The sequence below is a fragment of the Conger conger genome, chromosome 3, assembly GCF_963514075.1.
Source record: "Conger conger chromosome 3, fConCon1.1, whole genome shotgun sequence".
Taxonomy (NCBI): Eukaryota; Metazoa; Chordata; class Actinopteri; order Anguilliformes; family Congridae; genus Conger; species Conger conger.
In genome coordinates this window covers 63,440,101-63,465,451 of record NC_083762.1, presented here as the reverse complement: position 1 = coordinate 63,465,451, position 25,351 = coordinate 63,440,101, and the positions used below count along the sequence as shown (strand labels likewise).

Here is a 25,351-nt window from a genome sequence, read left to right as displayed (position 1 = left end):
AAATCTTTTCACTCTAGCAGAAGGTGTTTAACCAAACAAATCTGCCCCTGTCTCAGCTGGTCATCACAGGACTCAAGGGTCTGTGTACACCCACCCTCCGTGACATGCCACTGCGTCAGGACTTCAATGCATACTGAGACACTTTTTCAGATGTTTTATTTTTATTTTTTTCTCTTAGGGGAGAGACATGTTATCTTGTATTGCCTCCAGCACCCTCATGAATGAAGAGAACACTTTATGGGCACATGACCCTTGTTTCCTTGCAAATTCCGAAAGGGAATTTAGAACAGATAGTCAACATCAAATTGATCACAAGGCCTCTGCTCACCTTGTTGCGGAAGTACAAAATCGTTAATATTGGAAATGGCTAGGCTGATCAAAGTGGAAACATTTGATGCTGTGATGACGCAGAGACCTCGCCTGATTCCAGATCAGCTTCCATTGTTTTTGCCCCCACTGGTGACCTTTGCACTTTCTCCAAGCCAATAAGGAGGCCACTGACCTTTCACAGCCATGGCTAACACCAATAGGAGCAGATGGTTACCAGCCTGCCCTCTTCAACCGGCGACCTCATAATGGCTGGTCAGCAGATGGTCTTGGTCATTCTGCGGACCATTCTTGGTGCTCTCCCTTCCCCCGGCCCCCCTACCCTGGACATGTGCCTCACTCAAATTCTTCCCCTGGATGTGACAGTACCGCTGAGGATGCCCCCCCCCCCAACCGGTCTCAGCAATAAAGAAAATAACAAGACTGGTCGGATCTCCGTAGCAACAGCTGTGAATCAGGATGAGAACACTGAGGCAGAATTTCATTACATTTTTATGGATTTTATTGTTATTTATACAATTGTTGTTGCTGCTGGCCTGGTTTGTCATCGGCACTTAGTGGGGAATTGCTCACCGGAGAGCAGTGTATTTACTCCAAAAGAAAGAGAAGAAAAAAGCAACAGTTTGAACGAAAATTCAGTGGCTCATGAAAAGTGTGAAAAGTCAATGTGTGCGATGTGTGTTTGGTACGGTGTTCTAAACTACATCCAGTGAGCACTTTATTAGGTAGACATGTACACCAGCTTGTTAATGCAAATATTTAATCAGCCAATCATGTTGCAGCAACTAAATTTGTAAAAGCATGCAGACATGTTCAAGAAGTTCAGCTGTTTTTCAGGCCAAATGTCAGATGGGGAAGAAATGTCATATAAGTCACTTTGACTGTGGAATGATTATTTGTGTCAGACATCGTGTTTTGAGAGTCTCTGAAATTTCTGATCTCCTTGGATTTCCATGAACAATAGTCTCTAGAGTTTGCAGAGAATGGTGCGAAAAACAACACACACACACACACACACTCCAGTGAGCAGCAGTTCTGCTTGCAAAAACACTTTGTTAATGAGAGAGGTCGGAGGAGAAGGGCCAGACTGGTCAAAGCTGACGAGAAGGTGACAGTTATGCAAATAACCACACATTACAACAGTCGTATGCAGAAGAGCATCTCTGAACACACAACGTGTCAAACCTCTTAGTGGATAGGCGACAGCAGCAGAAGACCAATAAGTTGAAAAAATAAGTCTAATAAATACTTAGTGCTCAGTGAGTGTACTAATGTTTCTTTATCTGAAACAATGGGTCTAAAAGTTTCATATCCATTACTGTAGATACAAGGACCTGGCAGACATGATTCTGGGAGAAAAAGGGAAACTTTCAACAGAGGAGAAATGCCGGCACATTCTACAGCAGTGTAAGCTGCAGGGATGGCAGGTATGTAACCTTTGACATACATTCATACCAGATGTGGGTCAAATACGTAATTGTTTTGGATTCAAATACCTTTCTGTGTTTGATAGATCTTGTCTGAGCCAACCAGTTGGACCAGAAAGTGGGGTTTGCACATTCTGAAAGTATTTTATAGGTTCCAATACACCAGACATGCCTGATAAAGTGTAGAAAAGTATTCAAATCCAAAACAATTACATATTTGACCCAGGTCTGAGTCAAAGACTGATTCATACACAACTGTTTGAATCCAAAACAATTGTATGTTTGACCTAGGTCTGATTCATGCAGCTATAGATTAGATGAATCTGACTCTTGGTTTTTTCTGACTGTAAATTGAGAGAGTACAGACAGAGGAAATGCACATTAGCGTCCCTGTCCCCCTTTATACACAGTAGGCAGTGCGTGTGAGATACAGCTCTTACATGTACCAAAGAACCATGGGAGCTCTCTACAGAAGGACTCCTGGCTTCCCAATGCCAGCTTCAAGGCAGAAAGTGTTTGATTTCAAAGCGTGAAGACCTGTTTGATCTTCCCTGCAGTCTAAATGCAAATTTTATATCCTCTGTATTTAGCTATAGCACTTTCTGTAAGGAGGGGGGAAAGGGCGGCCAGATATTCCTCCGCTTTGAGCGAAACTCCACTCTCCACTCCGGAGTAGCATTAACATGATCTTCTGCGGCTTTTAATTGAATCGGGTGGTAAATTGATGGAAAGGGCTTTGAAGGGATTGAACATGCTGAAAAGATTCACCCCTCTGTCCCCACGTCGCTCGCTAAAACCATGAAACATGTACCGGGCTTTGAAGAAGCCTCTCGCCCTCTCTCCTCTCTATCCCTTTCAACCTCTCCCCTACCTCTGTATCTCTTCTTTCCCTGTCTCTCTATCTCGATCTGTCATTCGCAGCAAGGGTATGTTTGAACAGATTTGGATGTTAAGCAGCTGTAATCCCTAATGGGGGTCAGAGAAGGGGTGAGGCGGGGGTGGAAAAGTACTTTTTGGCCATCCAACTCACAGGACTAAGCTGAGGGTTGATGCTGCACTTAGTGTAAGGGGGCAGCATATAACTTAGTGTCTAAGGTACATGACTGGGACCCGGAAGGTTAGTGGTTCAAGCAACAATAAGATCCGTGCAGTTGTTGGGCCCTTGAGCAAGCCCCTTACTGTATCTCCACAAACCAGGGGGGATTGTCCTCTGCCTTGTTTAATCAATAGTAAGTCGCTTTTGATAAGTGTCCGCTAAACAACTGTAATGTAATGTAACTTAGCTCTGTGCAGAACCATGAAGGGGCCATGCCATCACCTGGGGACCAGTTTCACATGACCAACCTGAACTCCATAACCTCATCGGCCTGCCCTCCCACTGTCAGGACGTACTGTAAGGGTCAAAGGTCAGAGGTGAAGGGAGAGTCGCAAAGCTTTCTCTCTCAGGACTGTGCCGCGGTGAAACTTTCTCACCGCTTACATCAATTACATTTGTGGAAAATAAAAAACAATAATTCAATAGCCGTTTACCCAAAAGTCAGCGGCGCCCCCAAATATCCCATGAACACAACATCAAGGCGAGGGATAATGCGGACCGCAGGTGTCCGTAAATTAGCATTTACGCGGCGAAATAAAATTGGATCCCCGGTGACAGCTGGCACTGTACTGACTGGCTTTTCATTTACGTCTAATTGAATGTCAGATTACATGAAAGGGGTGGGGTGGGGGGTGAGTCCGGCAAGCCCGCGTTACAGTGTGTGAACGAGGGTGGGCTGCGGAGACACGCGATTGGAGACCCTCACCTGTGCCTCACACTTGATCTGGCCTTAATATACGCGATGCCACCCTCACCCTGGCGTGGGCTGCCTGTAAGAGTGTGTTCAGGAAGGTGGGGGGTGAAAGGTGTTTTCGGTGGGGTGGTTGGTGCCCCTGGCTGTGTCTGTCCCCTCGTCCGTTCTTGCGTCTCTGGTCTCCACAGACACCCTGTTCTGGGCGGCGATAGTGCTCTCCATTGTGCGATTGTGTGTGAGCGCAGCTGGCCAAATCAATGCCTCTCCCTTGTCACTAATTGCTTGATTGTGATCGCTTTTCATACTCAGATAATGGGGCAAGGCAAGGGGCATGCAGGAATGCGTGCTTGCACACACACACATCCAAACACACACACACACACACACAGACACACACTCACGTACATGTACGCACACACACAAACACATGCGTACACACACACTGACACTCATATACACAGTCCCCCCACACAGACTCACATGTTGCTGACACACAAATGCACATGCGTACACACTCACACACACACAAACACAAACACTGACTGGTCAGAGTTTTATTACTGACTTTATTACAGGCCTCACACTTTTACAAGAAATGTCAAAAAATTGATTGAGAAAGGTTGAGCACGGCTGATCATGTGATGTTATTATTATTATTGTCAACCCTAAGTCAACTGAAGCTACAGAAAAGTCAGCTGAGGTTACAGTGTAAGTTCAAGAAGCTCTGTCTGTTGAGCATTGTCAGCCTAATTATCTTAATCATATTCATTTAACGAAGCTGATCCGCAGATTGCACCACACGATTGTGTAGCGGTGGCAACTAAAGGAGCACGGTCTCTGATGGGAAAGAGAGAGATCTCTGATGAGATGCAGAATGAGAACAGCATTCGTCAGCACGCAACCCCCCCCCCCTTTCCCCAGCCCCCCCAACCCCAAAGTCTTTTCACATCGCTGTTAATACCGAGAGTTCAGAGAAAACACTCAATTAGGACATGGGTCGGATTTGCGCCCACGTTCCCTGGGATCCACCGCGGTGCGCTGCGATCCATCCAGCCTCTGTGGGGGGAACACACATGACCCCTGTCCCTTTCTGTCTGGGTACCCCCCTCCCCGCCAACCCCAACACCACCACCACCACCACCAAAACACCCCCCCCCCCCCTCCCTGTCCCCAAAACCCCCTACTCCTGCTGCTGTTGTGTCTCAGTCTGTGACCCCTCAGGGTCACTGTCTCCCTCAGATACATTCTCCCACACAGAGCCGCGCTGCCAGCAGGAAGATGAATGGGGTGTCGCGCTCTCAGGGAGCGTGTGAGGACAATGGCCGACTTATCGCGCCGTGCCGAGCCACCGCCAAGTACGGCGACCCCTCCGCAGAGGGCCGGGACCGCCTACTGAGCGGGGGGGAAAGTCTGGGCCCGTTGTGGGGTTCTCCGACGTCCCAACCCCCCAGAGCGTCAGCAAAGCGCTCTTCACAAAGGACGGCGGCGAAAAGGAACCGGAGGATGATATAACCTAATTAAAACACAAGGGTTTGGATTAATCTGCCATGAATAAAGTCCCTGGTTGGGCGAGGGCTTGGGAACTGGGCCCGGGACTCAAAGGTTGTGGGTTTGCGGTTGCGCCCCAGAGAAAGGGACCTGAATTTCAGTGAAATATCCAGCTCTATGAATGGAATGTATCTTACCTGTGTTGCTCTGAATAAGATTGTCTGTTAAATGCCGAAATGTAACGAACCTGAGTGAGGCGAGTCTATTGAAAACGCCTTTTTCCGGGGCCAAAATCTGACCACTTTAGTGTGGAGGAATCCCTGAAAAGTTCAAACGGAGTGCAAGTTGTACCGCTCGTGTCCTACGTTCAGATTGTGCCCAGTACACACCCAGCACCCTGACCCCCCCACCACTCAACACCACCCCCCACCCCCTGAGTCTGAAATCACACTAATATTCTCACAAGGGTGAGGAATCTTTCACCAATCCTCCGCAAGGCCACCGTGTCCTAATGAACATACTGTACCAAACACACACACGCGCACACACGGTCCATGAGAACACAAACAGACAGCCCTGCGGGATGCGGTCAGCGGGGGATAACCACAGAGCGGCCTCCAGCGCCTTTGGCTCTGACTCATGTGTTGTTCCTCGCAGTGTCATAACAGGAAGTTGTGGCCGCACAGAGGAACCGTTCGGGGTCTGCTCCCGGGCGCTTATCTGCAGCCGGGACCGCAGAAACAGACCCCCTCGTTAATGATGTTTTTCCGCCTTTCCCCGGGTTACTGGGGACATCTCAATCGCGTTCAGCGGCACAGCGTGTTAGGGTCCCGAGATATGATAGAGTTGGACAAACAGCGACTGCAGAAAGCTGACAAGAGGTTTGTGTGACCCATACGTGAAGGGCGGCCTCTCTTTAAGTTGTTTTTGGCCTTTCGCAAAGTTTCAGACACTGCACAGTGTCACTTGTCACGCTTGTCCGCTTGATGCGATGTTTGTCCTGCGCAACGTAGCGGAGAAGAAATCATCTGCTGGCTCCTTAATAGCAGCCTTTCAAATCCTGCCAAAACCCTATCAGCCTGGCACAATTCCGCACAGCAGACGGAGAGGAGAGGTGATTTGGTGTGGATTCTCAAAAACAAGCTCTCTATGAGGTGAACACTCAATGGGCAGCAGTCTCTTATTTGCACGTTGAAGGATCTTCATACTCTACAGCAAAGATCATCAACTTCAATCATGGCTCTCAAATCCAAATCCAGCCCTGGTTTTCTTTTCTCCTCGGTATTTAGTGCTACTGATTGGCCAGACTGTCTTCACACCTGACTCCCAGGTAAAAGGAGGGTGGAAAACTAGCAGTTCTGCGCCCTCGAGGATCATGAGTTGCTGATCTCTGCTCTACAGTGTGGAATAATATGTCCTGTCCAGCCAAGCTGTAATTTTCCTGTTCTGTTTTGTGATGCTGGTGTCTCCAGGCTCTGACCCTGATCATTCACAGGCCTGTATTCAACCAACATGTCCTACCTTTCAATCACAAATTAAGGACACAAACAGAATTGTTTTACTGATTGCTGAACTGTCTGAAGAGAGTAATACAATATGTATTGCTTTTAAGTAGATTAAGGAGTTAATCAAAGTTAAATACATATAGGAAAATGATGATTGAATCTAAGGAACAGGGTTTCTCATTGTTTGCCCTGGCACTCATGAGTCATTGACCCTGTTTGTCATTGGTGTACAGATGGGTCACAGTAAGGTGTTCCTGAGGTATTGGCAAGCTGACCATCTGAATGACCGCTGCCACCAGCTTCACAAGAAGATCATCGCCTGTCAGAAAGGTAACTTCCTGTCACTTGCACAAAGCCCTGCAAAACCACAATTTGCTCCTTCTTATCAGCTTTGCAGTCGCCATATATCTGGCTGCATATCTACACTTGTTTGTGTTGTCTATTTGAGTTTGCATTTGTGCGTGTGCGTGTATGTGTGTGATTGAATGTTTTTGCATGTGTGTCTGTGTGTGCGCTCGCATACATTTGTGCGTGTTCTAACCATGTCGCTGTTACCATGGCAGTGGCGCGGGGCTGGTTGGCACGGCGACACGCCAGACGCAAGGTGAGCGACAGGCAGCAGGAGCTCTGCAGTGTCCAACGCTTCCTCCAGGGGGCGGAAGACCTGGGTCTGCAGGCCTATGACCGCCTGGTCATCCAGAACGCGTCGGACATCGCCCGCGAGAACGACCGAATGCGCGGCCAGCTCAGCGGGATGCACCTCATCGAGAGGCCCGAGCCTGTCGGCAAGGAGGAGGAGCCAGCCAGGAGGTTAGACATCTCCAGCCAATCCGGCTACTTCCTGCGGCAAGGGGTTGTCAAACAAATGTGGGGAAAAAATCATTCTTAAAAGTACAATAGGTAATTTCGGACTAACGGTCAAGAGAGGAATTGCAGCAAGAAACACCCTCAAACCACAATACCATTTATCCCTCCCCCTTCTCTGTGAATGTACTGATGTTGAAACGCCCCCCCCCCCCCCCCCCGCCATTGGCTGTGGCAAATCTAACCTATTTCCAACCAATGAGCTTGAATTCTTGTACAGCTATGAAATGTAGAACTATAAACACAGGCAGAGGGTGAGTCAACGTGTCTGTGAGCCTTTTTCAATGATAGGAAGGGATTTACACTGGTCTTGTAACAAACACAAAACTCTTACCTATTTTAATATTGAGAAATAAAGTGACAGTGGAGGTACATTTTTGTTCTTCGAGGATCAAATTTCCCAAATGTTCAGGCGGGCTGAAAGGCGCACGTCTGCCCGTCCTGCTCTGTTGTCCTCCGCACTTCCTGGCGTGGGGGTGTGTCATCAGTTCCGCGGTCACGCGGTCCCCGGGCGCCCGCAGATGGGGAGTAGGGTCTGTCAGTGGGCGGGCTGCGGGGAAGTGCGAGACTCGTGCGTGCGAAAGGTTACGGTGTGAAGAGGATTGTGGGCCGCCGGTGCCAGGGACGTGGCGAGGCGACAGACAGCGGCGCAGGCTGTGTGTGGGCGCGCGCGGTGTCACTCACGCCTAGCGTGGCGCTGCGTCGCCCGTAGCTCGCTGCCGCTGTCACTTCCTCTGTGAGCCTCGCTCTTAAACAATGAATAAAAAAAACTTATTGCTAGTATTTTGTCGCGTGGGTGGCACGGAGTGTGTGTATTTGTGTGTGTGTGTGTGTATGTGTGGTCTCTGTGTGTGTGTAGGTGTTCATAATAAACCCTTCCAGCTTCTTATGGGAGGAGTGTTTCCTGGCTATGTAGAGTCGGTCAAGGCTGGCTGGCTGTTCTCCTTACAGTATTAATCACAGGCATAGTGGCCTGATGAAATGTGTGTGTGTGTGTGTGTGTGTGCGCGTGTGTGTATGTGCATATGTGTGTGTGCCGGTGCTAAACAGTTGATTACTTTTTCTATGAGATTACCATAGGTAGCAGAAGATCAGCTGCGCTGTATGTTGAATGACAGGCTTTCATTTACTGTAGATGCATTAGTTCCAGAAGCTTCCTAATGATTACAGTGATGAAGTAACTGAGCATGGAATAATGTCAGGTTTTCCCTCCTCCGGCTTGTCCTAGACTGCATTAATATGGTGTCATTCGGAACACTTAGCATGCTTTTATAAGAGTACTATTTGGTGTCTTTTGCTTGTCTGTTCACTGAGTAATATGAGTCGGTTTGTGTTGCTTTAATTTGGCTTTAATTGCTTGTCATGATTGATCCACGGCTAAAAAGCTGCAGCAGCAGCATCTGTCTTTTTTATTGTTTGGGTTGTGAAACTCTGGCCTGTTTTCCTCCACTGGCAATGTCCGTTCTCTGTCACCAGAGGATACGTGTGTGTGTGTGTGTGTTACCCAAGTCACTGTCTGAGAAACAGGGCCGTCTGTTTTCTTTAGCCTTTCTTCTTTCTATATTTTGTTGTGTTTCGGCGAGTTAATTAGCACAGTGCTGGCCTAGCTGTGAGCACAGGGCTGTGATCTGCAGTGTCTGAGAGAGTGGGGCCAAAAACAAATTACCAATGAGCATAAAGCTCTTTCCCTCTCTATCCCCCATCCCAAAACAGAGAGGACATCTGCTGTTCCTCCCATGGGACAGGACAGGGACATAGAGTGGAGAGCACCCACCCCCCCACCCCCCCACACACACACACATACACACACACATTTGCATCCAGCCACACATGCATGCACACACGGATCTACGCACATATAAACATATACAAGCAGGCACACACACACGTACGCACACGCATACCCACTCACATATTAAAACACACAAGCAGGCACGCACACTCACACAAGCACACACATGCACATTCACGCATGCAGACACACATGCACGCACTTATCTACTAACATACAATCATTACATTTACATTTACATTTTAGTCATTTGGCAGACGCTTTTAATCCAAAGCGACTTACAAGTGCATAGGTTCTACCATAAGTCAGAGCATCACATCCAGAAACTAGCAAAATACACAGGAAATGCTGTTCTAAACATAGTTGTCATCAGAAGTGAATTCTTTTTTTTTTTTTTTTTTTTGGGGGGGGGGGGGGGGGGGGTAGACAAGGATAGGGATATCAGAAAGGAGGGGCAGGGGAAATCAGGAGGGAGGACTAAGGTAGAGTTTGAAAAGGTGGGTTTTGAGTCTGCGTCGAAATAGGGGGAGGGATTCTGCTGTTCTGACAGTGGTAGGCAAGTCATTCCACCACTGAGGAACCAGAACGGAAAACAGGCGTGACGCAGACACAGACATGCAACACACACATACACATACACGCATGCAGCCACACATGCATCCACACACTGATATCTTCCTGGTATATCAGCACACACACAAGCAGACAGACAAGCTCATACAGACAAGCACGCACACACACACACACTCTGATCTTTGCTGGCCACTTAGGGACAGTGTTCACGTGGTTGTAAGCATTACAGAATGGGTAGAAGGGTGCATGAGGGGTGTGGAATTCTGAAATCAGCACAGCAGCTGACATTTTGGAATTGTGGGAATTGCACGGAAGGCTGGATTAGGGCTTTCCTCTGTCAAGAATATCTTCGGGTTTAAACCCCAATGCCCTTATTACCCCCTCCCCGCCCCCATGAAGCAGCAGATGGTGCCTGCAGATTAAGAGGCAGATATCAAATCTGAGAATGCATATCACATTATAGCATTAGAGGATGAAGATTAGACTTAAACAATTAATGCTATAACTAAGCTATTTCTGCTTAAATCTTTATGCCCCACCCCCTCCGTGATGATTGGCCGTGATGATGCAGATTGGCGCTACATGGCTGCCAGTGATTACGATTCAGGTGAGGATGGGCAGGGTAATGCAAACCAGCTCCATCCTCCCTCCATCTTTCAGGAACGGCACAATTTCACAAAATGGATGGAGTTGAGGTTAAGGTCGTTGTCGATGTTAATGCGTCTATAGGTCGCCTGGTGATTCTCAGACCTGGACATCCACGTTAAGCAGGGATTAAAGACGAAGAAGTAGAGAGAGAGAGCAAAAGTGAGAGTGAGAGAGCAAAAGAGAGTGAGAGAGCGAATGACTGACAGACAGAGAGAGCCAAAGAGAGCGAGGAGAGTGGAGGAGAATAAGGGGGAGGGAGAAATAGAGTGAGAGAGAGAGAGGATGAAAAACGTAATTATATCTGCATGAACAGCCTCATTGTTGTCATTTTGAATAATGCATACGGGTATCATTTTATCTTCCCAGGGCTCCAGACAGGAGTGGGAAGGCCATCGACGGGGGCGGGGGGAGCCGCACGCTCAAGCACTTCCGCTCCAGCTCCGTGCCCGTCCCCCTGGCCCCCGAGAACTTGGTACATTCCACCGCCGGGCCATCCATCAAACCGGGCGCCCAGCAGCCGGCGTTCTCCGTCACCGCCCCCGCCGATGAAGCGGGCGGGGCCGGTGGCCTGTCGTCGCCACGGAAACAACCCCCGCCAAAGCCAAAGAGGGACCCCAACACCAGGCTGAGCGCCTCCTACGAGGCCGTTAGCGCCTGCCTGAGCGTCAGTCCCAAGGAGACCCCTGCCGATGGTCCGTACCCCCCCCCCAAAACTCTGACCCCCAAAGCCCCTCATCCCATGTGTTAGTCTACCTCTCTCTGGTCTTTCTGGAAATAGCAAAAAAAATCCATAGTCCGATATATTCAGTCAGCTTCGTACCTGTGTGCATTTAACGGATGTCCCCAACTCAAGACCTTAGTTACCTTTTAAGTTCTGACATTTTTTTTGAAAAATGAGTTCGTGTCATGAATATGTTGTTTTGAGTGGACTTTGATAGGTTTTTGATATAGTACATTCAGAGTACCTTTAGGGTGTCTGTCATTTTGATCGAAGAAGAACTGCCCTGCGTTTTGCTGTGTTAGGATATGAAAGCTTTGAAGCTCAATATCTCAAAACTACTCAGAATGTAGATAGAACCTTATTTACATTTTACATTTACATTTTAGTCATTTGGCAGACGCTTTTAATCCAAAGCGACTTACAAGTGCATAGGTTCTACCATAAGTCAGAGCATCACATCCAGAAACTAGCAAAATACATAGGAAATGCTGTTCTAAACATAGTTGTCATTTTTTTTTTTTTTTTTTTTTGGGGGCGGTTAGACAAGGATAGGGATATCAGAAAGGAGGGGCAGGGGAAGTCAGGGGGGAGGACTAAGGTAGAGTTTGAAAAGGAACCTTATAATTCCATATTACCATGGGAGGATTTTGTCTTTCGCTTATCCCCCACCCATTTTCTGTTTGGCACAGCCCTTTCCAAACCCCGGCCTCACAGCGATGACTACAGCACCATGAGGAAGGTCCCTCCCCCCAAGCCAAAAAGAAGCCCCTACACCAAACTGACGGGGTCGTACGAGGAGATTTCTGCCCACCGCTCAGCCGAAATGAAGCTGTCCTGTCTCTCCAAGGGGGGCCACTGTCTGGGGGTGATCCACCGGGCGGCCTCCATGGATGGGCCCCACTGCGTGGGCCTCAGCCTCTACCGGCCCCTGGAGGAGGACGACATCTACATCGAGATGGTGGGCCAGCCGAGGACAGCCAGCCTCCCTGAGGTGGACAGCCCCGAGCTGAACGAGGCCGTCTACGAAGAGATGAAGTACTTCCCGCCCGAGGAGGTAACCGTGGGGATGACCAATCCCGAGGAGCCGTCCCCCGGGTTGGTCCACGCAGGGCTGGCCGAGCAGCTCCACCCGCCAGGCCCCAAGGTCTGCAAGGACGGGGCCTGTGATATCCCGCCGCCCTTCCCCAACCTGCTGCCCCACCGGCCACCCCTGCTGGTGTTCCCCCCCTCCCCCGCCACCTGCTCCCCAGCCTCAGACGAATCTCCCCTCACCCCGCTGGAGGTGAAGAAGCTCCCCGTCCTGGAGACCAACCTCAACTATCCAGGGCAAGGTGAGGTGGGCAGCCCGCTCTCGCCCCAGTACGCCCGCCAGAGGGCCGACTCCTCCCCCAGCCTGTCCATCTACATGCCCGACAAGCCCAACCCTTCCCTTACGACCCCGCCCCCTACGCCGCCTCTGCTCCCCCCTCCCCCGGCCCTGCCCCCGCCGTACAGACCGCCCTCCCACTTCCCGTTCCCCCCCGACGGCGCTGGGGCCATGGGGCTGATGCGCGCGGCATCGGTGGCTGCCCCAGACTCCTCCAAGGCGTCCCTCAAGGGTCACAATTCGGCCGAGGCCCCGCCGGGAACCGGCAAACCGCCCTACTCTCCAGCGAAGACAGGCCGCCCGGAGCCCCGGCGCACGCACTCATGCTCCTCCTCCCCGTTGCTCTTTAACCCCGCCTCCGCCCGCCCCCTCACCAGCCCCCTGGATGAGCTCACCACCCTCTTCAGCTCTGGGCGGACACTGCTCAGGAAGTCCTCCGCAGGGAGGAAGATTCGAGAGCCAGGTGAGGAGGACCTCCTTAACTCCCCCCTTAAAAGGCCTGCAGTGTACTCCACACACATTTTTAACACACACTGTAGTCCATATGGTCCCCACATGCCTGCAGTCCCCCATTATCACATGTCTTTAGCATGGTTAGAGCCAGAATTTGCCTTTGAAAGGCACTGTTGAAGGGAAAATGCTGTTTCAAAGTACAGTTTCAAAATTGTCTCCTGAGTTTCAATACTTCTGTTAAAAACAGAATGAAAATGTTCAGACCCTCCATCACCCTGTATTTCAGTCCTGCAAGCACTAGCATTAGTGTTGTGGAATTGTAGAGGATCAAACAGACCTTTCCCAGTATTTAAAATCATTAGCTTTTTTTGGGAGGAACTTCAAACTGGAAACCAAATATCCCCAAATTTCAAATCGGTATCATATATCAAATCTGACTGAATGTGAAACCTATTTTACAGGCAAGACAAATAACTCTCCTGAACCTTGATTCCTGAATCCCGAATGCCAAGTCCTGCCAAGTCTTGCTTTTCTGTGACAGAATTACCCACAATTCCTCACATGGAGGGCTTCAGGACCTCCAGTCCTACTGTAATCCTCTTGACATCCTGACACGACCGGCTGTGGGCAAACGGCAAATAGCCACTTTCCCAACTAACCTCCCGACACACATGAAGAAGACTGACTATGGGTCCTCCCAGGTCATTTATTTTAATTAAATGTGGTGCATCGGTTCATTGCGCAGATTTATGTGCGCACGTTAATGCGACCCTGACCACACCTTGGCTCCGTGCCCCCTCATGTGCAGCTGGACGCGTGACCTCCCCTTCGCAGTCTGTCTTTATTTCAGACCCGAGATGCTCACGTCCACCTTTACCTCGCAGACTCCCCAGCCAGGGAGGTCAAAGGTTAATGAGGACCATGACGTCCCCCTGAAATGATTTATTATTTTCTTTTGTGATCGTCTATAGGGTGTCGTTTTATGTCCTCACATTTCGGAATCATATTCCTGTATGGTAACTGCCACCTGCCTCCCCCAACTACCTACCATCTTCAACTCCAAGCACCTAAAGGCCTGATGTCCCTTTCCTATTAGCTCGAAAACGCATTTCCCAGGGTGCCTGGTTGATGCTTAGAATGGTGATGCTGGTGCAACAGCCTGTCAGTGGACACTCATTGTGGCAGGGAATGCCTTCCAATAAGCGGGCCATGTGTGAAATGTATAGGGTTTTCCCTGGGGATGGTGGGTCTGAGCGCTCCTTGGCCAGTTATCATATGATTCGGCGGCATAGTAAAATGTTTAGCTGGCTTTTGCCGTTGTTTTTTTTATGGCCTCATGCACTGCAGATTTACCAGAGCAAACAGGCTTTTTAAATTTCTTCTATCTGCAACAGGAAATGTTTGTTTGGTTTGAAAGGCCATGTGTGATTTGATTCAGAGACATATCCAAGCCACATGCTGAAGCCGGGCCTTCTTAATTATCGAGCTTGTGCTCACCAGAACATGCTGCTCTTCTGCCAAAGCGAAGACATTATGAACGGAAATTTGAATCAACACAGGGGTTTGAAGTAATGCCTATCATATGCCTGTAGTATTCACCTACCATACACTCTGAGAAAAAAGTTTGTTTTGACTTGTGCCCATGGAGCAACTCTTTTCAGTTCTCAATTGGATTAGCAAGGGTTCTTCTGTGGAATCAAAGGGTTTATTCTAGATAGGAACACTCTGGAGAGTGTTTGCCAGAATTTTCACAGTCAAAGCAGAGGTTGCTTCTCTACTCTTCGGACTGTTCTTTACATTTCCCTGCATACATGGGTGTTATCCACCCAGGGTGGATTGAAAGGGAAGGATGAGGTTTTCCAACAGAAATGCAGAATCCAGTCTGTTCAGAGACCAGCTTAGTTTGTCGTTCTCTGTTCATTGGCCTTCAGTTGTCTTGCTTGCTGTCATGGCCTGCTGTAAACAGACGGTTCCTGTACTCTGTCCTCGCTGTCAATAAACAGGCTGCTTCTGTTTACTCTATCCTTACTGGCTCAGGTATGGATTAGACGGAAGAGGCAGACATTGTCCAGATGCGCCTCCCTTTTAATATAGCCTGTCACTCACACTGAGTTATGCTTTTACTGCGGTGTCTCCCAAAGGGACTTGCTCGCGTATGATGAAGTGTAGCGGAGCTGACACGAGAGTGATAGAGACCAGCTCTTTGATTATGAGATTACCACCTGAGAAATAAGACTGCCTGCAGGAGATACCCGCTCTGAAAGCACAACCAGCCCTCTGGCCATGTTAGAGACCAGGGGCCTGTTTCACAAAGCGAAGCCGGATTACAGAGTTTGCTGGATGACTGCACTGAGTAAAACCTGGAACAGCTCTTTTTACTTCACTATGTGTTCCAGATTTTGGGAGGGTTCCCGGTTTTACTAAGTGCAGTTATCCAGTTAACGCAGTAATCCTGCTTCGTGAAACAGGGCCCAGCACTGCAACCAAAGGAAATTCCAACATTGGGGTAGTAGATTGGTGACTGATGGAAACCAGATCAGATCATCTCTGTGGCCAACAGAGAGACCAGCTCTGAAAGCATAACCACTTCTATGGCAATGAGAGAGACCAGCTCTATTGCCATGATAGAGGCCAGCTCTGCAACCAAGAGATATACCAGCATTGTGATAGCAGATCTGTGACTAATAGAAACCATATAATCTCTGTGACCAAAGCGAAACCAGGTCTGTGAACAAAAATTACACCATCTCCGAAAATTGATGCCAATGCAAGACTGGTTGCCCCACACACCGCTCATGAACCCCAGCAGAAAAACCCCTGTGCATACCACCCACTCCCTCAGTCCCCAAAGACAGGTATCCAGAAACTGCACCATTATGTGCGGATGCTCATCTTTTAAACTATGCGTGACCCAGTTCCACCGGCTCCACACATGACGGGAACCTTCAGCGGGTGTCAGATTGTGTCTGTGAAAATGTGCCGTCTGTCCCTTTTACATTGGCTGTGATCTTTGCTACGGCAACGTGTTGCTGTCACTTCACGTGGCAGACATGAAAGGACAGTGCTGAAGCATCCAGGCACGTTTTGTAGGATCTGCTCTATAAAAGGCAGACGAGTGTGGTATTGGTACTGTAGATTGTGTACAAGACGTACACTCAGTGGGCACTTCATTAGGTATTTATTAGGCCTTTTTTTAGACTCATTGGTCTTCTGTTGCTGTTGCCTGTCCACTTCAAGTTGTGTGTTCAGAGATGCTCTTCAGCATACCACTGTTGTAACACATGGTTATTTGAGTTACTGTTGTCTTCCTGTCAGCTTGAACCAGTCTGGCCATTCTGTTCTGATCTCTCTCAAAAGGCATTTTTGCCAACAGAATACCCATTCTCTGGATACTTTTTGGTTTATTTGCACAATTCTCTTCAAACTCTAGAGACTGTTGTGCATGAAAATCCTTTCTGCCCGATAAGCAGTTTCTAAAAAACTAAAATCACCCCTTCTGGAACCAACAATCATTCCACTGTCAAAATCACTTCCCTATTCTGATGTTTGGTCTGACTTGACTATGTTAGCATGATTTTATGCATTGAGTTGCCGCCAAATGATTGGCCGATTACATATTTACATTAAAGGCCTACAGAGTACAGAACAGGTCAAATAAAGTAGTGGATGTCTTTGTAAAGTAATTTTATTTTTAGCTTATTTCAAAACTCAAGAGTGCTCAATTTTGGCTATGCTGTGTCTTTATTTTTCTCTGTAGGGTTCAACTCCAACATCAATGCTCTGGGGCGAGAGGAGGCGGGCACAACCCCTCCATCGCCGCAGCTGCAGGACAAGAACGCTAACAACCACACGACCCCCCACGCCCACTCCCACACCCACTCCCCCAGCCCCGCACCTCTGGAGAATGGCAATCAGCTGTCTAACGGTGAGAGCCGCGTTGAGCGCTCTTTGTGTTTCTATACAGGCCACACCCCTTGGTCTCGCCATCGCAGAGATTAGACTTGAAGGAATCAGCCGTGACACCTGATGCTTTTCATAATCTGTCACTTGAAAAAGGAGATGAGAGTGAATGAGGGAGGGAGGGAAGGAGGGAGGAAGAGAAAACAAAGAGGAAGAGAGAGATGGCAGTAGAGAAGGAACAGAGAATGAGAGGTAGAGGGAGCCAGAGAGTGATGCAGGGAAGGTGGGTAAATAGAAGGAAAATAAGAGGCCAAATGCAATTCAGAGAAAAAATAAATAAGATTTGAAGAATGGTTTGTGACCCGAACATTCCGGCTAGTCACCTTGCTAGCTTGCTAGCAGGTTTACCCAGAATCACCCAGGTATGGTGCTTTCTGGTGAAAGCAAAGGCTTGCACGTTGACTAGTCCAGATGGGCTCTACACAGGCATTGTCCCTCCGCGACCTGTATCTCAGAGACCACACCATGGCATCAACCCCCTCTCAGCACAACAGGTTTGTCTCCTGTTGTCAGGGTAGATTGTGGCTGGCTGTCTGTCATGGGTCAGCATGACTTCCTTCCGCCTATAGGGTTGCCACATGTCCGGTTTTCACCCGGACAGTCCGTTTGACAGCCCCATGGTCGAAAGTGGAACAGTGTTTGTCAATAGATACATCGTGAAAATACAAAGTGTTACAAAAACCAGTAAGCTTACTCGATTTCTTGTGCGTGGGTGTCAAGAAGTGACTTATTCTCCACCAAACATTCTCTTCCAAATGTAACTGGTAGCCCAGCGTAGAAAAATCAGCCAATTTATCCAAATCTATTGGCTCTCAACAGCAATCTGTGATCAGAGCCAATAGCTTTTGGCCATCTCTCAGGGGTGAATCTAGGACACGTGCCTGTAGTGTTTCGCGTGGCTTGACAGGAGTTTTCTGTGGTTTTGACCCTCTCAGGCTCCCCGGAAGATGAGGGCCATTCCAAGTCAAACAGCTCCACGACCTCTTCTCTCCACAGGCACCTGGACGGTCACCACAGCCAGGTGAGGGGGCCTTCTTCTGTTACACTTCCCCTCAGTTCACCTTCCTCTCGCTGTCAGGGAACACCGCGATGGGCGGCGCTAGCTCCGTGAAGTCCCTGGCTAACTTTCTTTCTTCGCGTTGTGCATTTTGGCTCCCTGCCTCCCTCCTCTACCTTTTTAAGTGCCTTTTCACATGTGCTGTAGTCTCCTCAGGCTTTCTTCGGCTGACAGGATGTAGTCCAGGCGGAATACGCGGCGTGTAACCGGAGACGGGGCCGGTAACGCGAGAGTCCCGGCATGCTAATACACCGCACAATGCTAATACACCATTTGTACTGTGAGGGAAGGGGGGTTCTGTTTCCTCTGAAACAGAAAAAAATTGTTGTGTTATGTGGACAGTGACCCTAGCTTTGGCCCTGGCTCTGCTGCCGGACGTGTGTGTTGGGCTGTCCTCCTGCCCTCCTCTGCTGAAAACAGAAACGGTATCTGACACGTAACTGTGCTACGAATCAGTGCCCTCGTTGAATGAGTCAGGAGCCATTTTGAAGGAATAATCTGGTATTAACTCCACCGTTCCTTATCACTCCAACTGAACTGTAAAGGGCTTTAAAGTATACGTTTGAGGTATCCGTATCTAGCTGGTCACGGAGCCGCATTGAACGTTTCACTGATGACATGAAAGCTAGCCTCGACAATGCAGACCCTCGGCTGCAGTAGATCTTGTGTTACATGGTTTTGTTTACTCTGTTTGTAAAGATACCCCCCGCCACCTCTCGCTTTGCGTCATGTGAGATGGACAAAGGTCACATGACTATCAGGATCCAGGAAGTGCTCCAACAATAGAATGGAGATGTATAACTGACACAGACACAGAACCAGCAGTAGCAGATAAGAGTGTTACTTTGTTGCTTTGATACACACCCCCCCACACACACCCGTCATGCTTTAAATAAAGCTTTAATTATTCAAACGCCTCATGAAAGATTGAGCAGGACAGAAAAGCTCCACCGTAGGGAGCAATCGGAACACGACGCTGACGCTGAAACCGGACCGGCGATCTCGTGGCTGGCTATAACGGCGAACAACGCAGACGCAGGGGAGGCAGGGCTTCGCCGCGGCTCAGAAATGCTCGTTTAACATTCACGGCGCTCGCTATTGACTTTCCCCTCCTCGGGTTTCAGCGGCGCGCCCGTTTTACAAGAGCATCTGGGGACATCGGGGCGCACGCGGCCCGGAAGGTTCTGCTCCGCAAAAAATCCATGATGAGGAGAATCATTACCGTAATTCCTCAGCGGACTCGCACGAGCGCGAGTAATGATCGAGAACAAAAACAGGAGGCGGAGGTTTTTATCAGTGTTTATCGCCATTCTCATATTCCGGAAGCACGGCCCTCGGGACACAGAGGTGAGGTGAAGGGGCAGGTTTCTCTACCTCTGCAGGTGCAATGGTCTTTTGTGGAGAAACCACAGTCAACCTTTTACCAAAAGATAGCACCACCAGCTGCTCGCCACAAAAATCATGCAATTCTACAACAATTACTACAACTTAAATTGAAAGGGGGAAGACAGGTCATGTCGCATGACACATATTTACAAAAAACACAAATTAAAATTGAAATGTATTAATCTTATGCAAGTTTATGATATGTGCAAAGTATATCTGTAAGTGACATCTTCCCAGAACATGTTTTTTTTGTTATGATGTCTTTTCAGACTCTCTCTCTCTCCCTTTCTCTCCCTCTCTCACTCTCACTCTCTCTCTCTTTCTCTCGCTCTCTCTCTTTCTCTCTCTCTCTGTCTTTCTCTCATCAAGTTGAAGTTGGTTGTCTATTTTGTCTTCCTGTTTTGTGTTCTTTCAGAGGAGTCACCTCAACTTCTCTCCCTTTGGCACTGGAGCCGCCCTCTAAGGTGGGGGTGGGGGGGCTGGGTGAGCCCCTAAGGTTTGGGGAAGGGGTGAGTTTGGACCATCTTTCACGTCTCCCAAGCAGTAACCCCCCGTTCACCCTGCTTTCGGTCTCACTCCCTGATGAAATTGCAGCTCAGCGTTTGATACTGCTATAGGCTCTCTGACTTTGTGCTGAGGCATTATTGCACTAACCAGCCGGCATTTGCCCTGAGACACCCAAAGAAGGCATAAACAAAGGTCTGGGTCAATCAAAATGTCACATTCTTAAATGGGCATCTGTGGAATTAGCGCTAGTGAAACGTACACCCTCACACGACAGCTAATGTACTACAGTGTGAATGGAGGGATCTGGCCAATCCTCATACCTTTCAGTTCTCTTTTGAGCTCTTCACACTAAGGAGAAATTACGCTATTCATGCAGGCGTTTAATCTCACTGCGATTTTCCACCACACAAAAGCTAAGAAGCGCCGAAGACAAAGCTGTGCACTGTTTCGGAAAGGCCCATGCGTGTCCACATCGTGTGAATTACAGCATTAGCTTTGCGCCGCGTGCATGCCCATTACAGTTTAAGGAGCTTAGAAAAGCACGCAGATTAATGCAGCATCACACCCATGTGCACGTTGGTGAGGATGTTGGGTTTAAACTCAATATTGCACCACATGATTGTAATTATAAAATCATGAATGTGGTAAAAATTTCTGATTAAGCTTTTAGTGCCTGCTGTATGTTCTCTCTGATTTCTGTGTGAGTTATGGACACACAAACAAGCATTCTAATACCTCTTGTAACCTTTACGTAACCTTTTTTGTGTAGGATTAGCCTTGCTACTTGCATAAATGTGCTACTTCTTGAATCAGTGACTGAAACATAATGTAATGTAAAGGAGAGTCCAACACCTTATGGTGAAATATGTGGCTAAAGGTGGCTGAATTACTGTGTTTTAGAAGGACATTTATTCAGGTCGGTACAGTAATTCCTGCTTAAGATAACTAAGCCACTTCCTTTGATGCTGAATTTCCACTTGACGGCCATCAGATAACAAAAGCCAAGGATCTGGATTCAGGGCCATGTTACGCAAACGTCTTTTCAAACAGAAATGAGCTGCAGTTTTTTCTCCTTTTTCACCATTTTCCTCTTTTCTGCCTCTCTTTGTTGCAACCACTGCATTGCTGGGACATTCCATGTGATGATAATATTTTCCCATGGTCCTCTCTAATTTGCCTATGTCATATACAGATTAATTGCAGTGGGTTTTTAATGATTCTGGGGTAGGCATAAAAGGTAATTTAGTAAATTATATCTCAAGAGATAAGTGCTAAGAATTTTTCCCTTGGTCATTACCTCACTGGAAGTAATTCACCATATTGGCCAGCTCTCAAGGCTTTCAAGAGATTCGGTCAACAGTTGTCCTTACATTTGAAGAATTTATATCAAGAATTGTAATTTATTTTCAAGTGAGTTCAGCGATCAATACAACAAATTCTCCAGTTTTTGAAGAAAAAGTTTAATACTCACATTTGCTTGTTAGCAAATTTGAAGAAAAATGTTGATTGAATAGAGGACTCAATCTTACAGGTTGGTGGTAGTGATTTCACATGTAATAGCCCACCTTTTAAATTACATTGTTGCATTCCCTTCATCCTTACACATCTTTATTTTTCTTGCGGCAACTAGCACCTATGAATGCTCCTGTGAATCCCTGACCTGAAATGATGTCATCCTTATAAAGCAATGTTTCCTGGGAAACGTAGGCCTAAGTCAGCCCATCTGTACACTTGTATGGTCTACAGTTTCACTTGCTTTCTCCTGACCAACATTTAAATTGACCAACAAAACATGGCAACTGGGAGCATGATGATGGAGGGTGCTCTGTGGCTAGTCTCTTCGCAACCACCAAGAAAAAGTATTTTGATTGGCTCATACATATCGGTGAATGTCAATTATGAGCGGGAAAGTGTGTGGGAGCCAGCAAGCCACCGTGCTGCTCGAGGAATATCCTCGTCACGCCCGTTGCGTCTGCCACCATCTTGCGCATTTGCTCTCGGCTGCAGCCCGCAGATGGCCTAGCAATCGGCCACAACGACATCTCTGTCACGGCACAGACAGATGGCCAATCTAGAGCAGTGTCTTACAACACACAGGGCAGGAAACGAAGCACCTACCACACCTTACACAGTGCCACATGGGTAACTGGACCATTTATGGAACTGACAAACTACATTGCAGGTAACTGGGTGCATTGTACATGAAACAGGCATGGTGTACACCACCATGCGGTTAAGTGGACACGTTACATACCTCGCCTCACTATGCAGGAACCCGGGCATGTCACATGCCGTACAAAGCACAGCACAAGTAACTGGGTGTGTTCCTTGCTTTGCAACATGCCATGAGGGTAACCAGGCGTGTTCAACCCCTTCATCACACCTGTGCCGTGTCTGGAACGTCCCCTGATAACCATCCTCTACCCCCATAGGGATCATGCACACGCTGTCACAGACACAAAAACACACGTCCACACCCTGCTGTAAAATTGACCAGCTTGAAAATTGAGCTGGTCAGGCTGGTCATCAGCTGGTCTAGCTGAGTATGAGCTGGTCAGCCAGCTAGTGCTGGTAGGTTGTCTGTACTGGTAGCCGGTCAGTATTTCCCACCAAACAGCTACATGACATATACCCACTGGATGTGGGAAATTGGCCCTGTTCCCCTGCCAGAATTGTATTGTTCTTCTTCAGGGTATCAACATGTCTTTTTCTCGCTTTGTTCTGTGTTCTTTGTTCTACTTTAAATATGTGCGTGGGTGTGTGTGTGTGTGTGTGTGTGTATGTCCATGTGTTTGTGTGTGTCTTCCATACACATTTGCTCTTTATTGTGCAATACTGAAAATTTGAATTGAAACCAGAAGAAACAGTTAGGCCATCCAGTGCTATGGTAAATGTGTTCCATTATGCAAGAGCATTTCTTTTTCATGCTTACTTGATCGTGGGATGTCTGGAGTTTTATGCGGAAATTGATTATTTTCAGAGCCAGAGAGATGTGGCGTGTGACTGAAAAATGGCATGATTTCATTTGAAAGACCTTTACATTACAATAGGACAATTCTACACCCATTTGAATGCTTAGTTGTAGACAGTTGCATTTTAACAATATGGTATGAGCTATACTTCTCTTATGATATGGACAGCGGCTTGCTGTGTAGTAGGATTTGATTAAATCCTTTTCGAGGGTGAGAACCTTTTGTATTTGATATAGTGCTCTTCACAAAAGACTTGTCAGACAAGACGCTTCACATATTGCCTCATAGAAGCAATGCATGCTATAGCTTATGGAAATGGAAAGGACAAATATACAAACAGATATGATAATAAGTAATGAGAAACTATATTCCTAATGTCTAGTGGTTACAGACATTCATTTCAATGGATTTTTTTTTTTCTTTTATTGACATTGTATAACTTGTCTGTGTATTTCAATGATATTAATATTATAGTGTAGTGAGAGTAAGTAGTAGCAGGTAGTGAACAAAAAAAGGAAACACTAATAACAAGTCAGTTAATAGGGTGTTGTCTTGACACATGTAGCCTGTACACACTATGACATGGATTGTACTATCTTCTGGATTTGTGGAGAGAAATGGTTCACGCTCAGTCGATGGGAGTGGGAAATCTTGTCTTGCAGAATGTGACTTTAATGCTCGATTGGTTTCGGGACCGGTGAGTGAAAATGCTACGGTGTAAGCGTCATGCAAACCCCTGTGAGACTGCTTCTGTCTGGCGGTTGGTTAGGGTCTGGCATTTTTGTTTTGAAATATAACCCCTGCAAAGGAAATACTGTAAATGCTTTGGCATTGGGTGAAGATGATTGCAGATTACCCTTAAGTAATGACTGACACAGACTTTTTTAGGAGTGTGCCAAGAAAATGTGCCCCACACCATTGCAGAGCGCCCTTCACTCTTACTTTACTATGTTTTGATTCACTAACTGTAGACTGTATGGTAGTACTTGGATGGATCTGAGTATAATTTGTTTGGCTTGGGGGCTGCTTGGTGGCTCATCCTGTTAAGCCATTGTTCTAATGAATGGGCCTTCCCAATGGTCTGTTTTTGAACCCAGACTGTGTCAATACTAACCATGGCCAGCAGCTCTATAGTACATTTGGCTCTTGTGACGCTTGTGAATCTGAGGATTTCAGTCAGCCAGAATTACAATATCTCATCGTTTGTTAGTGCGCCCACTAGTCTATCAGGTGCCTGCAACGAAGTCCACCTGCTAAGAAGAGGCAGCCTGTAGCCTTGTGGCTAAGGTGCATGACAAGGCCCCGGGTTACCCAAAAGTAACCACGATAAGATCTGTGCTGCTGTTGGGTCCTTGAGCTATGACCTGAACCCTGCATTGCTTGAGGGGGTACTGTCCCCCCCGCTTAGTCTAACTGTTAGTTGATTTGGATGAAAGCATCAGATAAATAACTGTAATATAATGTAATGTGCTACAAATTAAGAGACTTCCTCTAACTCACGTCTGTGTGAGCTTAGCCGGTGGGCTACTGTCCAGTGTGGCAGGATGCAGCAGCTGAGATCAGAGGAGAGCATGGGCCTGTCTACACTCTCCCGAATGGACGATGCATTGGAACATGAGCATGACCAGGCCTTCCAGTAGGGAGAAATAGATGGAAAAGCGGAAAAGAAGATATGGCATGTAGCCTTTTTTTTGCTCTTATCGTGGTTTCCTAGGGGATAATGGCACAGGGTCACGGACCTTAAAAGCTTACACCTCTGGACACCCCAGTAAATCCCTGGATTTGAGAGGGGGGGTTGGGGGGGCCTGTTGTTATCCAGAGTGGTTGAACAGGGCGCTCACCCCCTCGTGCATACTCTTCTCTTCTGTCCTCTCCACCTGCTATCTCTCTCACTCGCTCCTAAATTATTATATCCACCGTCAATCCCATGCGGTTTGGTCCGAGGCGGTCGCACTGTTCCCACAAGGCCGAGTCCTCTCTAATACGCCCAATTTACTCGTTTCGTCCAGCATTCCGCTACTTGCCCCCCAGGGTCAATTAGCCACGCTCAGAAATGCCGCCATACCTCGGACTCCCCTCCCCCCAACGGCGGTTGAAACCGCAGCCAATTACCTCACCCCACCGTTACCAAACCCGTGACTCGCGCTGCACCTCCACCATAGAAGATGAACAGCAATTACAGGGGAATGCTGAAGACGTTGCCATTGGTTCCTTAGCCTTTAACCATGTGCGGCCTGCGTGTCCTGTTCTTTCACAGTCAGCTCCACTCACAATCCTATTAGACCCAGTGTGTGTGTATCTGGAGTCTGTTGACTCACTCACTCGATCTATAAACAAACATCACCGGACAGCCAGCTGCAGTCATTTTTATTTATGTGCTGCTGTCAGTGCGTTCACGTGCAAATTCTGTACGCATCGCTAAGATGCATCATTCCCCGAGAGCGGCGGACTTCGTTCCAGGGAGCCTGCCACCCAGAGCGCGTTCGTCATTAGTGCAGTCCAGAGAATGCGAATG

The 25,351-nt window shown here is 47.9% G+C and overlaps 1 protein-coding gene across 1 annotated transcript in view; it reads left to right on the top strand.

The window, feature by feature from the left end:
• The window catches only part of LOC133123507 (unconventional myosin-XVI-like), a 118,115-nt gene that overhangs the window by 82,555 nt on the left and 10,209 nt on the right, over positions 1-25,351 (top strand). Inside the window, exons 27-34 of the mRNA XM_061233977.1 lie at positions 1,652-1,754; positions 6,771-6,867; positions 7,101-7,347; positions 10,781-11,157; positions 11,825-12,964; positions 16,712-16,879; positions 17,850-17,935; positions 19,096-19,194. Coding sequence (XP_061089961.1) covers positions 1,652-1,754; positions 6,771-6,867; positions 7,101-7,347; positions 10,781-11,157; positions 11,825-12,964; positions 16,712-16,879; positions 17,850-17,935; positions 19,096-19,194 — 2,317 coding nt within the window. The remainder of the gene's footprint in view (positions 1-1,651; positions 1,755-6,770; positions 6,868-7,100; positions 7,348-10,780; positions 11,158-11,824; positions 12,965-16,711; positions 16,880-17,849; positions 17,936-19,095; positions 19,195-25,351) is intronic.